The sequence below is a fragment of the Mus pahari genome, chromosome 13 (genome assembly GCF_900095145.1).
Source record: "Mus pahari chromosome 13, PAHARI_EIJ_v1.1, whole genome shotgun sequence".
Lineage (NCBI taxonomy): Eukaryota > Metazoa > Chordata > Mammalia > Rodentia > Muridae > Mus > Mus pahari.
The window spans coordinates 30,019,605-30,034,471 of NC_034602.1; the positions used below are offsets into that span (position 1 = coordinate 30,019,605).

Here is a 14,867-nt window from a genome sequence, read left to right on the forward strand (position 1 = left end):
AAATCTGGGACTAGGCAAGGCTGCCCACTTTCTCCCTACCTACTCAATATAGTACTTGAAGTCACACATTAGGCAATTAGGCTGTTTTACTCACTTTTGTACTCTCACTATGAATGAAACAACTAAGTATTCTTGCATTTCCCAAATTAAGAAATCATACAGATGACAGAAATGGAAACCATGTGGTTTTAACAATACATACTTCAGACCGAGTAGTCTTACATACATTTCCACTTGATCCTTGGCTGTAGGGGACAATTCTGCCTCTGGAGAAGGAGAACCTTCTAACTTTTTGTGAATCTTCTCTTCTGTTATAAGACAAAAATTCAGAAAAAGTTAACATATATGCAGTTAATAAACACTAAACTCATTTCTCAAGTAATTTTAATCAGATATGATACAGGCCTTTGTGGCTTACAGAGAGAACTCCAGGCCAGTGTCTTTAATAAACACTGACGTACTGAGTGTGCAAAAGGCGCTCTTTGGCTAACCTACATATGCACCAGGCTGCAGGCTGAATGAGAGTACTTTAACTCATCACAAAGCCATACTGTGGAGGTTCTTAACCGAGAGCCTGGTGTTCCCTGTGTACTTATTAATTAGACCAGAAGGAGTGAACATCTGTTTAGATTCCAAAAATACATTCTCACAAAATTCTGACTCACAGACTTTGTACTGACTCATTTTGATTAATACTGATCTGTAAAGAAAACTCCTTCTTACAGTTAGATCTGTGACGTGACATGGAGCTAAGCACTCTCTGTGCTTCAGTACCAACAGAAACAAAGGGTAGCCACTGAACTTGGTCCAGGATATTGCCTTAAATTAAAAATAAGGTGGACCTTAACACAAGGCTTCAAGAGTATATGCTGACAATGACCTTGACAAGGACAGAACAGGGTTTCAGAGTATGCAGCCCCTTCCTGGAGTCCTGCAGAACACTTAGGAACCTAAATTAATGAACCCCCAAGTGAAGCCTGAGAAGGTGCCCATGGACTACAGCCCTCCTCTGGAGCAGGGATTTCTCATGTGGCCACTAAGGACTTCCCTGAAGCCTCATGCAGAGCTGAGGTGACAAGGAATGCTGGCTTGGTGACACACTCAACACTGAGAAGGACCCTGTAGGGCTCTGGCTGCCACAGCCTGCTCACCTTGCTCGCTCTGTAGGTCTTTCAGTCTGCAGCAGAGCTCTTCTACTAAAGTCTCGATCCCAGAGCTCTGTGTGAGACAGAAGATAGTTAGCTTCCTACCAGGTTCAGGAGACAGGCAATTATTTTGTGTCACTACTGAGGACCACAAATTTCCATGTTCCAAAAGGAATACATTATCAATTCTTAAATTAATCCCAGAGTTTAAAAAACAGTCAAACTTAAAAACCTGTAAAGCTAACCTACTGTAAGCACTTTTTCTTTTCTTTTTTTTCTTTTTTGGTTTTTCGATACAAGGTTTCTCTGTGTAGCCCTGGCTGTCCTGGAACTCACTCTGTAGACCAGGCTGGCCTGGAACTCAGAAATCCGCCTGCCTCTGCCTTCCAAGTGCTGGGATTAAAGGCGTGTACCACCACTACCCAGCTTACTGTAAGCATCTTACTAATGAAGGACACTAAGTGAGACTCACTGATACATTGTAGTAATGTGAATGCTTCTCCAAGAAAGGCTTCTGTCTTGCTCAACAAGGCCAAGGATCCAAGTGTCCATCCTTGGACAAAAGTTAGTCACCCACAAAAGCAACCTTAAGATTCTTTATAATCATTGTTTTATACACATTTAACACAGGGGTTACAAAACCTTCTTAATCTCTAGAAGATTAGAGCCTAAAGAAAACAAAGTAGCCCCCCCTTTCCCTTGTCTTCTCCTTTTCTTTTCCTTTTTAAAATAAACTCTCACAACTCCAGCAGAAAGAGCCATACAGAACACAGGTCAATGCTGAAAGCATACGTGGAAGCTCTCGGTTATTTTAAGAGATGGACCCAACCACACTAAAGAAATTCGGCTGGTAGTACAGATACTTGCCACCAAGCAGACAACCAGAATTCAATGCCCAGTACCGACAAGTGTGTAAGGACAGAATATGTTTCTAAAGTTCCAAAGGCATACAGAGAGAGTGTGAAAGGATGTGGTACTGAAGATAAAGTGAGGCAAGCTTCAAAGAAAATGTGCACTTGAAACAGCACAAGTACATATCTTTCACTCATTCTAAATTCTCATTTTTTCTGCAAGAAAATAGAAAAAATATTGTACAGTGGACAGAAGAGTTACAGTGTTTCTTAGAAACTTTGGATTTACTCAGGGACATGCTATGTCTGGGTTGAATTTTGTCTCTTTGAAAGGACACAGCTGGCCAGATGCACACAGAAGAGCCACCTAAGTTCCTGTGCCTCTGCTCTGTGACTCCAAGAGCTAAAAATAAACTTTAACCATTCGCCGAACTCAAAATGACTCAGCAAAGTATGGCAGATATTCCTTTAAAAAAAAAAAAAAAAAAAAAGCCGCCTTTACAGAGTTTTGGCTAGAAGAAACAGATTTCAGTTAGGAAGGTAAATTGTAAATACCCACAGTTACTCTCTATCTGCAGCATATCCCAGTCTTTAAGAGGGAAAAGAGAAAATAGGTCAGAGGACAGCTGCCTCTTTCTTACAGCTCTAAAAAGCAGGCAGACAATAGTTCAACAGTGGTAGACTGCACAATCCCATCACTGAAATCTGCTTACCATAACGGTCAAGGTGTGATGAGGCCCGCAATTATAATCCACTTCTCCAGGATACGGAAACTAACACGGGTGTCAGCTGACACGCCGCACGCTGTCTTGTACAACAAGCCTATGCCACTGCTTGCAAACCTGGGGCTATCTCCAGTGCAGAACATGGAACCTCTGGGGACTGCTTATCAAATTCCTTTCAACCTCTAAAATAGGCTACCATTTTTCAGGCCTGCAGAATGGCCATGACAACCTGTGTGCAGGGTACTCATATTATCTTTTAGTTAGTATAAACTACATAGACACATAACTAGTACACATGAAAGCAATATATATATACAAACAATAAACAATATATTATCATTCATTCATAGAGCATATGTATATGTACATATGTATATGCATATATCTTTATATATAAAAATGCCTATGTTTCCAAATATAAGCAGCATTAAGAAACAGTGCCTTACTCCTTCCTGTGTGTAAATCAAGCTTTACTGACCGTGTTTCTGTTTTCTTTCCTTAGCTAATGTGTTTTTTTACCTGCATGTGTGTATGCACCCCCCCCCCCCACACACACACAGAGAAACACATACCACCAATACTACACACATTTTAAAAAAAAAAAAACAGTACTGGAGACTGACCCCACTCTAGTTATTATTTTTAATAATAATTAGGTCATCGTGGTATCCTAATAGCAAACTGAGAAGCATAAAGTTATCCATTATACTTTCATATGCTGGCAAGTATTCTAAAGAGTTCATTTAAACTAAGAAATTTCATTTCCATTTCTACCTATACTGTCATAGTCTATCGCATCCATAGGATTGCTGGAAAATACTTATCTAAAGGCATCTTAAGAAGGGACAAAGGTTAAAGTGCACTATGTTCTAGGAGCACCTGTGGAGACAAGATGCAGTGGCTTTGCTGTGGTACCCTGCCTGGCCTCTCTTCACTGTACCAAACTCAACCACCAAATGTCCAAAGCATTTGGTAAGTGCTGTGCAGAGCAAGAGCATGCTAACATGCAGTTAGCCATGAGCAGGGTGGGCATGACCCGGAGTTACTTAGAAGGCAACCCCTGGAAGCAAGGCTAGACACTCACTGGACAATCATCTGCTCTTACCCAGTGTTAAGTGATATAGACTGGTAGCCCACATGCCAAACACGTCCCATGGACAACAAGGACCTGTCCTCCTAGAAGTACATGGTACTATCTCTCACTTCTCTGAGAATATAGGTGGTAGAGATTTAGTTTGCAATCTCCACGGCTAGCTCTGAATTTCTGTCCTACCGCACACAGGGATACGCCTATTTCCCCAGCTCTATAACCTAAGAATACCTCCAGTTCTCTCTCAAAGCTCACCTAGTTAGCACACAGGTGATGCACCTGTCAGTCAGAGCTTATTGTCACCCAGGTTACTTAAGTACCAGTGCCACTTCTAAATTTTGTGTGTTTACTCCTTCAAAACTGCCTTCAGGGTCTGAGGACCTGGATTTGGAGCCAGACCCGAGAGGCTGAGTTGGACTACTGCCAGTGTTAGCCTACTCAACACCGAGACTGCCTCTAGCAGACAAAGTGCCCTCTGCACCCTCCTTGGCCTGGTCTTGGCCTCTGTCGTCCTCTGCTAGTGGCTACATGACAAGGTTAGGTCTGTTACTTGATGATAAACCAAGTCTGGTCACGGCTTACAGCTGCTGTAACTGCTATTTCTAGGAGGTTTTCCTTCATCCCTTGCTTCTCACCCCACAGAATTCTCAGACATCTCCAACTGTCTCCAGGCTTCCTGTGCTTTTCAATTTAAAGCTGTATCAGTCAGGAAGAGGTGACTGGCCTGGTGTCCTCATTGTCTGCCCTCTCCATGGCCAAAGACTTCATATTGTAGTAAGCATCTTAAGTTGTTCTTTCAAGGAGAGCTCACTGCACTGGACAGTCTCCAAGTGTGAGATGGGTAACCCTAAGCTACTGGGAGCACCCAGTATGAAAGCACATCCCTTTTGTTTTGTTTCATTTTTTGAGACAGGGTTTTCAACTCAATCTGTAGACCAAGCTGCTCTCAAATTCTGAGATCTGCCTGCCTCTGCCTCCCAAGTGCTAGAATTAAAGGTGTGCACCACCACTGCCAGGCTGAAAGCTCAGGCTTAAATTTTCCATTGGAACATGGCACAAAGTGGGTAACTCAGATCTCCGCTGTACAGCTATGGTAAACTAGGTGGCCCCACATAAGCCACTTACCTATCCCAGCCTAAGTTTCCACATCTGGAAACTAGCTGTAGTAGTTGATTATTGGACTTCCTGTGCTGGCTGGTCCCTTCTATCTCTGTTCCTCTGTCCTTCCTAGTGCCACAGGCTGCATACTCTAAGTCTTTCGTCTAAGTTTGTTTCATATTTACTCTCCTGCTTAGAATGTCAGAGATTGTCATGTCTTTTATTTGCTCTGTTTTTCTGCTGCTGGATCACCCTTCTCTGTGTCAGTATCTGGCCAGCAGGCACCAACAAGGGGCAGGGAGTCTTATGCTTTCTCTCAGTGGAGCCCAATATCTCACAGCCCAGCCTGTTCCTTTTCTCCAGAACATGAGTGCCAGAGGGCTGCCCCTTATTCCAGTACTACAAGTAAATCATGCTGTCCAGCACTGGCTCCTTAGCAATGGGGGCACATGGACTTATAGAATGGCAACTCCTGGCTCCACAGAGCATGCTACTAAGGCGCCAGTCCTGTGAGGACAGGAGTCAGTCCTACCCTGCCACAGCTGCACTGTACCACAAAAAAGATCTGCAAAACTTCCCGGCACACTCTGCTCACCTACAGAGCTGAAATCAAATACAGACATTTTAGTCCCACACTGCACAGGCCTCTCTTTTAGTTTTATGGGTTAGAATATGTAATTTCTACAGTAGCGCTGGAAGGGAAATGAAAAGACCAAGGCAAGGTGTGGGAAGAACGGCTGCTAGTGACAGCACACAAGAGAACCAAGAACCAGCTTCAGTCTTTAATTCCTGAAGGTTTGGAAACCCTTACAAAATATGGAACTGTCAGTCTAAGCTAGTAAACAGAAGACTGAGCACACAGAGCCAGCTCACAAACTCTTGCCATCAGGGCCAAGAAGCAGTGCAAGAATTTAAAATCCCCAAACCAAAAGTTTCTTTGCTCTAAGGCCCCATGAAGACCAACAGTTCCCATCTTGGAACCCAGGAGGCTCTCCAGAGTGCCTCCAGTTCTTGGAGAAGCACGTGTGCCAGGGAGGACTGCACACTGCCGAGGTGGTGCACATGTGAGGAGGGGAGGTTAAATCCGGGGCAGCACACAGCTTAGTGGTGGAGTATCTGCCTAGGCACGTGGGTCCCAAGTCCCAGTTCAGCACTGCCTTCCCTACACCCTCAAAAGAGAAATTACCACCACCTGCTATAAGTGATGATAAAATAATACCATCAGCCAAGCGTGGTGACACATGTTTGAGATGCCAGCCACCAGGAGAGTGACATAGGAGGATGGCCAGTTTGAGGGCAGCTTGGTCTATACAATAAGATACTTTCTTAAGAAATAAAATAAAAGCCATGACACTCACGGTCAGTAAGAGGACAAGGACCTCAAGGCTGACAACTGCTAACTTTTTGGTTTGGTTTTTGTTTTTCGAGACAGGGTTTCTCTGTGTAGCCCTGGCTGTCCTGGAACTCACTCTGTAGACCAGGCTGGCCTTGAACTCAGAAATCCTCTTGCCTCTCCTTTGCTCATTCTTTTTTTAAAAGATTTATTTATTTATTATATGTAAGTGCACTGTAGCTGTCCTCAGACACTCCAGAAGAGGGAGTCAGATCTTGTTAGGGATGGTTGTGAGCCACCATGTGGTTGCTGGGATTTGAACTCCGGACCTTCGGAAGAGCGGTCGGGTGCTCTTACCCACTGAACCATCTCACCAACCCTACTAATAACTCTTTAAGGAAGAAAAGACTGAATATATAAACAAAATTTTAAATATCGAAAAAGAAAGTTACAAAACAAATACAGCTCACTGCCACTTACATGAGACTGGAGAACGTGTGAAGTAAACCCAAGTCAGGAAAGCGGGCATGGGGAAGGAGAGGGGGCAAGAGGCTCAAGCTGTGAGCGCTGTGTAACTGCCCCTCATCCTGCTCCCTGCACAGGCCTGTTCCCATGTCCTTTGCTACTGAACTTGCAGGGTTTTAGAACAGCCGCTCCCACTTTCCTCAGGTCCTCACTTTTCATTATTTGAAAGATCAAGAATTTCTGCAGAAAGCTCAATTTTCCACTTTTCCTGGAGAGAGAAGCTCCAGGCTCCATACACAGCATGAACGCACTCTCCTATCTAAGGCCTCTGAAGCCCCCAGCCGCTCAGCCGAGTGAACCTGCACATGCAGCAGCACCTACCCTCAGATTCAGTGAGACACTCCTATATCTTATTCCTATACTCTTTGTTTTTTTTTAAATTAAAGGATGTTCTTGCTCTGAGTAATGTAATGACAGTTATGATAGAGCCATATATTATGGACTGGATCTGGAAATACTTCAGGGGCTCATGTGTGTGAGGACATCCCCCTGGCTTGCAGTGCCAAACAAAGTTATGGAGCCTTCGGAACATAGTGCCCATGAGCAGGCCTGTGAAGGCTTCTAGCCAGACCAAACTTTTGTGTCCTTATTCTCCAAAAGCTAACACAACAAGCCTCAAGTTCTCCTTGCCCCACAATCTTCTCCACACCATGCCTTTGCCACCAAGACGTAATGTAATCCCCAAAACCCTGAACCAAAACAAACACTTCCTCCCTAGCGCCAGGGCTGCTGGATTCTGCAGTGCCCTGACCTCAGGGGAGAGTACCAGCACTGCCCACAGAGCCCAGAGCATGGGTATAAGAGCAGTAACCTCAGGCAGTTTATAACTGTAAAAGTCCAAAGGGAGGAGGAGAGAAAAAGAGCTGGGAAGAGGATTCCCATGATGGAAGGGTCTTAAAGAGAAAAAAGAAAAAAAGAAACACCACCCTTACATCCAAAGAGCATAGTCAAATTAACAATCTAGGGTTAGTGGTTGTGACCCAGGGCGATGCACTAGTGTGGAGGATACTGTATTAGTAAGAGTTCTCTAGAGTCACAGAACGTATGGAATATATCTCTATATTGAGGGAATTTATTGTGATGACTTATAGGCTGTAGTCTAACTATCTCAACAATGGGCAGCCGTGAATGGGAAGTCCAAGACTCTAGCAGCTGCTCAGTCCCACAAGGCTGGGTGTTTCATCTGGTCTTCTGTATAAGCTGGAATCCTGAAGAAGTAAATCCAACAGATGTGCTAGTAAATGCAAGTAAATGCAAGCAGGCAAAGAAGATGGAATCTTCCTTCTTCCAATGTCATATAGGTCTCCAGCAGAAGGTGTGGCCCAGATTAAAGGTATATACCACCATGCCTGGATCTGAGACTTGTTTTGCCCCAGGCTGACCTTGAACTCAGAAATCTCCTTGCCTTAGTTTCCTGGAATTAGAGGCCTATACTACCTTGACTGGGCCTAAGCTTTTCATGGCCACTATCCTCAAGATCTCCATGCCAAGATCCAGGTCAGAAACTTGTGTCTTCCAGCCTCAAGATCTGGATCACGGGTGAGCCCTTCAATTCTGAGTTATACTTCATTTGAGATATAGTCAAGTTGACAACTAGGAATAGCCACTACAGATACCCAGGCAGGAAAGCAGGTTTTACAGACAACTGTGAGTTGGCTGAGAACACAGTGGGAAATAGGTGTAAAGAGGACAGGGCAGGGACTGGGACAAGGACTAACATGGAGCAAGTAAGGCATGTGCAGCAGATACAGCACAACAAACAAGCAAACTACACAGGTCATCAAATGAAGCAACCTACCACGCACAGCACTGGACACAGCACAGGACACCTTGGTTCAGTCTAGAGGTTGGGACCCTCTCAATCCAACCTCCCACTGTGACAGTATTTAAAACTTCACCATCTCACCATAAAGTTAGATTTCAAAGGTTTCATCTTAAGAGTGGGTGACAAAATATGAATTGATAGTATTTGTTTAAACAGATGATCACACTCTAAAGCAAATTTAGCAGAATATACTTTTATAAAAAGATATTTTAAAAAATAAATAAACTGCCAGGCATGGTGGCGCACGCCTTTAATCCCAGCACGTGGGAGGCAGAGGCAGGCGGATTTCTGAGTTCAAGGCCAGCCTAGTCTACAAAGTGAGTTCCAGGACAGCCAGGGCTACACAGAGAAACCCTGTCTTGAAAAATAAAAAACAAAAAACAAAAAAAACAAAAATAAATAAACTAAGCTCATTTTCTAAAAAAAGAAAGCAAATCTGAGTTATAAACAAATATGGTACTCAGAGCATAAGTTCTAGCATACTTCTAGAAATATATCTAAAAGAAGCAAACACACGATAGAGGCACCACACAGTATCCAGACATCACAGTGAAAATCAGGTCTAAGTCAGCTACCGAGCAGTGATCACTATGTTACAATGCTGTTGTAATATTATTTAATGAAATTCAACAAGATGAAATAATGGTTGGTTGGTTGGTTTGTTCCTGTTTAAAGGCATAGAGTTGGGATACATGGCTCAGTAGAGCTCTTACCGAACGCTCTCAAGGACCTGAGTCTAAAACAATGGTGTATCACTAATTAGACTGCTACATACAAAAATATTTATATCTATTTGGTTTGGTTTGGTTTTTATTGTTGTTGTTTTGTTTGTTTTTGAGACAGGGTTTCTCTGTGTAGCCCTGGCTGTCCTGGAACTCACTCTGTAGACCAAGCTGGCCTTGAACTCATAGGTCCACCTGCCTCTACTTCCCAAATGCTAGGGTTAAAGTCGTGCACCACCAGCAGCCTACAGATATATTTTATAAAACAAAATGTAAGGCTATGAATAGTGGACATGCCTTTGATTTTAGCACTCAGGAAGCAGAGGCAGGCAGATCTCTGTGAACCTGAGGCCAGCTTGAACTACATATTGAGTTCCAGGCCAGCCACATAGTGGAACCCTGTCTGAAAATGAAAAAATAAAATAAAATAAAATAAAATCCCAGGATATGGAAGGTTTTATAAAGTAAAGATGTTAGCCTCTCTATGGCAAGATGAGTAGTTTATTTCTAGGTTGTTTTTATCCAGTTGTTGTATGTGTGAACTTTTAAGGGTACTCCACTCCACTCTCCCCAAGCATTAGAAAGCAGGAACTTACTTCATCAGAAGCAGAGCGCAGACACTGGACAGCAGCCTGCTTTTTCATCTCCTCCAGCGTTAGATCAGAACACTTCTTCTTGCTCCTTCCCCATTTCTTATAAGCTCCTTTCTCCCAGCCCAAGATGTCATTCTCCTGCAATGATATTGCACCAGGTTAGACAACTAAGACTAGAAAACCCATTTAAGGAGCCCTGCACATAACAGCTTACAAGTTATCAGTTAGGGTTTTGCTGCTATGAACAGACACCATGACCAAGACAAGTCTTATAAAGGACATTTACTTGGGGCTGGCTTACAGGTTCAGAGGTTCCATCCATTATCATCAAGATGGGAGCATGCCAGCATCCAGGCAGGCATGGTGAAAGAGGAGCTGAGAGTTCTACATCTTCATCTGAAGGCTGCTAGCACAATACTAGCTTCCAAGCAGCTAGGGTGGGGGGTCTTAAGCCCATGCCCACAGTGACATACCTACTCCAAACAAGGCCACACCTCCTAATAGTGCCACTCCCTGGGCCAAGTATATACAAACCATCACATGTCCATTTCCTACTAAATATTCACTCACAGACAAGCACCTTAGAACCCTGCACTCTCTTGGAATATGTTTAGATTATTCATCATTTCAGTAACCTGACTCCTTGCAGTGGTAAGAATGCTAACTGGTAAACAAGTCAGCTCATGCTTCTGCATAAACAGAACTCCAGTAGAAACTCCGTGCTACACACTAACTTCTCTAGTAGCTCCTACTCTGCAGTAAGTATTCAGATTATGGTAAGGTTTTACACCTTACCACTAAATCTACTTCTGAGAATTCCTAAAGAAATAATCACCAATGTAAAAGATGTAATGTAAGAATTTCATTGTTAAATTCCCATTCCTCTATCTTTTTTTTTTTTAAGTTTAGCCTTTTATTTCATTATCAAAAGGTTTTCTTCTTTCAAAATAAAGGTGCCAAGTCCAAGATTTCTTTGACCGAGGCAATGAACAATGAGACAATATATATGATCTAGGACAGTGAGCTTACAAAATGATGCAGCATCCTTAGGCATACAGAGTAATCGGAAAGTACCTTCAGTTCAGAGACTCTGAAAAAGGATGCAAACCTNTATGGGGCACTAAGCTCTTTGCTTCGCTGACTACTTTTAATGTCACAGGAGAAACAGTAATGAAAACCATTGAGCAAAACACATAGAGAGAAATCCCTCTGGCTCCTCCTTTCCTAGGTTCAGGAGACCTTGAGCTCCTCCCGAGGTTCGCTGAGGGGGCTCTCTAGGTAGGCAGTTCCTGCACAGGACTTTCCGGTGACCGGGTTGACAACTTGGCCGACTTTGAAGATGATCTCAGCCAGTTCGTGCTTCACATGCTTTGATCGTGGGACAGGCAAAGCTCTGAGGAGCACGATGTCCCCGACGCTTCACTGCTGAAGGGCATCGTGAGCAAAGTAGGTTTTCTGTTTATTAAAGTACTTCAGTAAGTAGGGATCCAAAACAAGTCTGGTCGCTCTTACTTTAGCTATTTTTATCATGGCTGTACCAATCACCTTCCCCACAACCCATTTGGTGTGGACGGATGAACGGACTATTGACATTATGTGTCTGTAAGCACCTCCGGAGGCTCCCACCACCATTCCTCTATCTTACTGTCTAAAAAACACCCAAGAGATGTAAAACATTTTATAGGATTGCCAGTTTTTTATTTTCCCTGAATTATGTACATCAGAATAAAAATCTAAAGTCAATTTCAGAAGCAAGGAGGCAGAAGGGGGACATAAGCCATGACACCACCACACAGTAAAAACCAGAAAACTAGGTGTGCTTCGGTTAGTTTCCCATGTGCATTTAATAAAGGAAGCCACTATGGAGTGGTAGTAGTGCTTGCATAATTTTGTATCTGACCATTACCCATGACACAAATTCTTTGACTATATACTATTGCAATATAAGTTTACTTAGCTCTTTCCCTAATTCAGAAATTTATAAACTCATTTTCTATTCCTGTGCTAATCTGTTTTGCTTGCAAGGCCCTTCATTTGATAAAGTGATTAGACAATAGAAAGACAAGATGTGAAAAAGAGCAGCCAGGGCAGATGATGATGTGGAATGAGGGACGTTCCTATTCAGAAGGGCCAGGTCTCAAGAAACAAACAAAAGCAAATGATAGGCATGGGCTATAGAAGGAAAAGAACCACAACTATACAATTCAAACCATCTTTGAAAAGAGCAGAATGCAAATTATCAACTGCCAACCCAATTTTCACTTTGATCCAAAACATAAAAGTGACTCTTAGGCTGCCAAATATGAGAAGGAGCAGATGGTCCCTGTACATCTCACACACTCAGAACCTCAATGGGCATTTGCTGGCCATGTTTTTACATCTCATTTTTTAGATGAATAATGTTATACCCATTTTTCAAGGAAACAACTCTGTTGGCCAAATGAGAATGGCCAGTATTTCCATTTGTTAATAACTGTGTTTAGCTGAACTACATCTGAAACCCAACACTTCTTATCTCTATCTTCTGGAGACAAAATGTGTACTATAACAAGAACATGGGTCAGACCCTTAACTGTCTTGACTCAAAGTTTCTTCAAGAATGACAAACGTGCTCTAAGCTCCCGTGGTCTGCACTATATTTAAGTAAAATAAGATAAAGTGAGCTGGAAAGGCGAGTCAGCAGCTAAGAGAGCTGGTTGCTCCTCTAGAGGATCTGGGTTTGATTCCATTACCCACATGGCAGCTCACAATTATCTGTAACTTCAGTTCCAGGGGATTCAATGCCCTCTTCTGGCCTCTCTGAGCACCAGGCATGCAAGTGGCACATAGACATACATGATGGAAAACATTCATACATATACAATAAAAAAATAGGGGGAAGAAAAGAAAGAAAGGGAACACGCAGGAGCATCATTTGCAAACTGCTGTAAACGGACGGAGCTTAGTTCTATCTGGGTGGAGGTCTCCTTTCTTCACTGAGCATCCAGAGCCTGAAATCTATTACAGCTCAGCAGAGGTAACATACACTCAGTAGTATGAACTGCAAACTCACAAGGACAATCTGACAGCACGTGTTAAACACCTTAATCATGTACTTCAACCACTAAATCTACTTCTGGGAATTCCTAAAGAAATAATCACTAATGTAAAAGATTTAGCAAATCTATGTTAACTGTATCACTGTCAATAATGGCAAGCAAGGGAAGACAGCTTCAATGTCAAATAGGAGAGCAATGGCTAAATAAGCTGTGATTCATGCTCTGGACACTGGACACTGGACAGGGAAGCTACTAAGGGATCTAAAATGCACCAACATGGAAAGCTATGGTAAGATAATAGCTTCATACAGTGTAATCTTATTTTAGTTTCTACCTCTCTGTGCCTGCACCCCCCCACCCCAAAAAAACAACTGAGAAGAATGTTATCAATAAGTTCCCAAGGAACAAGATCTTTATCATATATACTGTCTTATGAGTCGTACCCAAGAAAGCTTTACATTCAAAGCTTCTAAGTAGACAGAAGAAAGAAGAGGCCTGAACCTGGTATCTGGCAACAGTCTTAGGATTATGTCTGGAAGGCCTTTGTACCTGGAAAAAGTCAACTTGTTCCAGAGTGTTTTCCCTTTGGCATTAGGTTCCAACACTGAATTCAACACAATCTCCACTAGTTGGAGCGATACAGGGTAGCAGGAAGAAGTGAGCCAACCATTCTGAGATGGCAATCATTAAAGAAATGCTTAAGAAGCAGGTTCCGTTTTTTGGCCTGGGAGATAAAGGTTTCCAAGGGGAATGGCCATTAATGCACAGTTAAACACTGACTAGAAGTCTAGCTAGTTGAGAGGGCAAATTGTGCAGAACAATGTGCTAACGCAAGGCACAGCAAATATGCTCTTCTGTAGGGAGTCTGTCTAAAAATATTTGTAGGTCAAATAATAGATAATTTAAGGAAATAACAGAAAAAAGAGAAATATTTCCAAAATTTTTACTGATAAAATTTTAAATCTAATTCAGGAACAATTCTATACTAATAAGAATGTGATTTGTAGGTTGGGGCCATAGCTGCAGGGCTCTAGCACAGAGGTCCCAGACTCCATTTTTATTCTAAAAGATAACTAATTCATTGGGAAGAAGAGAACATTAGACTGATGGAAGTTCAAAGTGAGCATTTCCTACACATGAAAACCAAGAAGCCAATCCAGGCCTAGTCATGAAGGCCTGTGGTCCCAGACATCAGGTACTCGAAGGCTGAGGTAGGAGGATGACTTGAAACCTGAGAGTTCCAGACCAGCCTAGATAACATAGTAAGACTATTTCAAGAAAACAAAATAGAATTGACTACAAATATTCAGTTCTAAAAGTGATTCTTTTTCCCTTTCCAGAAAGATACAAATCTGGCAAGATACACATAAAATATACCATTTCAGAAGCCTGGTATCATGGCACATATCTGTAATCTCAGTACTTAGGAAACTGAGGCAGGAGCTTGAACTATTGAGTGAGACTGTCTAAGAAACAAAAATACCACCAGTGAGATAGATGGCTCATTGCGTAAAGGAGGCTGCTGCTGAACCTGAGGCCTGAGTTAGATTCCTGGGAGCCATGGCATGGAAAGAGACAACCAACTCCAGCAAGGTGTCCTCTGGTTTACACACATGTACTGTGGCATGCTTGCCTCCAAACACAAACATACAAACGAACAAAGTAAGTAAATAATCACAAACACCACCTTTTTAGGTTAGGTATCACACTGACATAATTCACATAATTCAACTTATGTTTAATTTTGGTGTCAGGGATTGTAATGGTTTGCATATGCTCAGCCCAGCCCAGGGTGTGGCACTGGTATCACCCCGTTGGAGTAGATCTAGTTGGAGTAGGTGTGTCACTGTATTTTTTTTTTTTTTTTTTTTTTTTTTTTTTTTTGTTTGAGTTTGTTTTCTTGGATCAGCAGAAGGACAGAA

General features: G+C 42.5%; 1 protein-coding gene and 1 pseudogene across 7 annotated transcripts in view; both read right to left on the reverse strand.

Moving 5' to 3' along the window:
* The window catches only part of Kiaa0232 (KIAA0232 ortholog), a 64,064-nt gene that overhangs the window by 18,101 nt on the left and 31,096 nt on the right, over positions 1 to 14,867 (reverse strand). For all 7 annotated transcript variants that reach the window (XR_003844991.1, XM_021210388.2, XM_029544947.1 and 4 more), the window contains exons 3-5: positions 9,911 to 10,045; positions 1,152 to 1,218; positions 227 to 308 (exon numbers count right to left, since the gene is read on the reverse strand). Coding sequence is in view for 6 of the 7 variants with exons in the window: in XM_021210388.2 (XP_021066047.1) it covers positions 227 to 308; positions 1,152 to 1,218; positions 9,911 to 10,045 (284 nt within the window). In the remaining variant the exon portion in view is untranslated. The remainder of the gene's footprint in view (positions 1 to 226; positions 309 to 1,151; positions 1,219 to 9,910; positions 10,046 to 14,867) is intronic.
* On the reverse strand, positions 11,060 to 12,223 carry LOC115065205 (annotated as a pseudogene).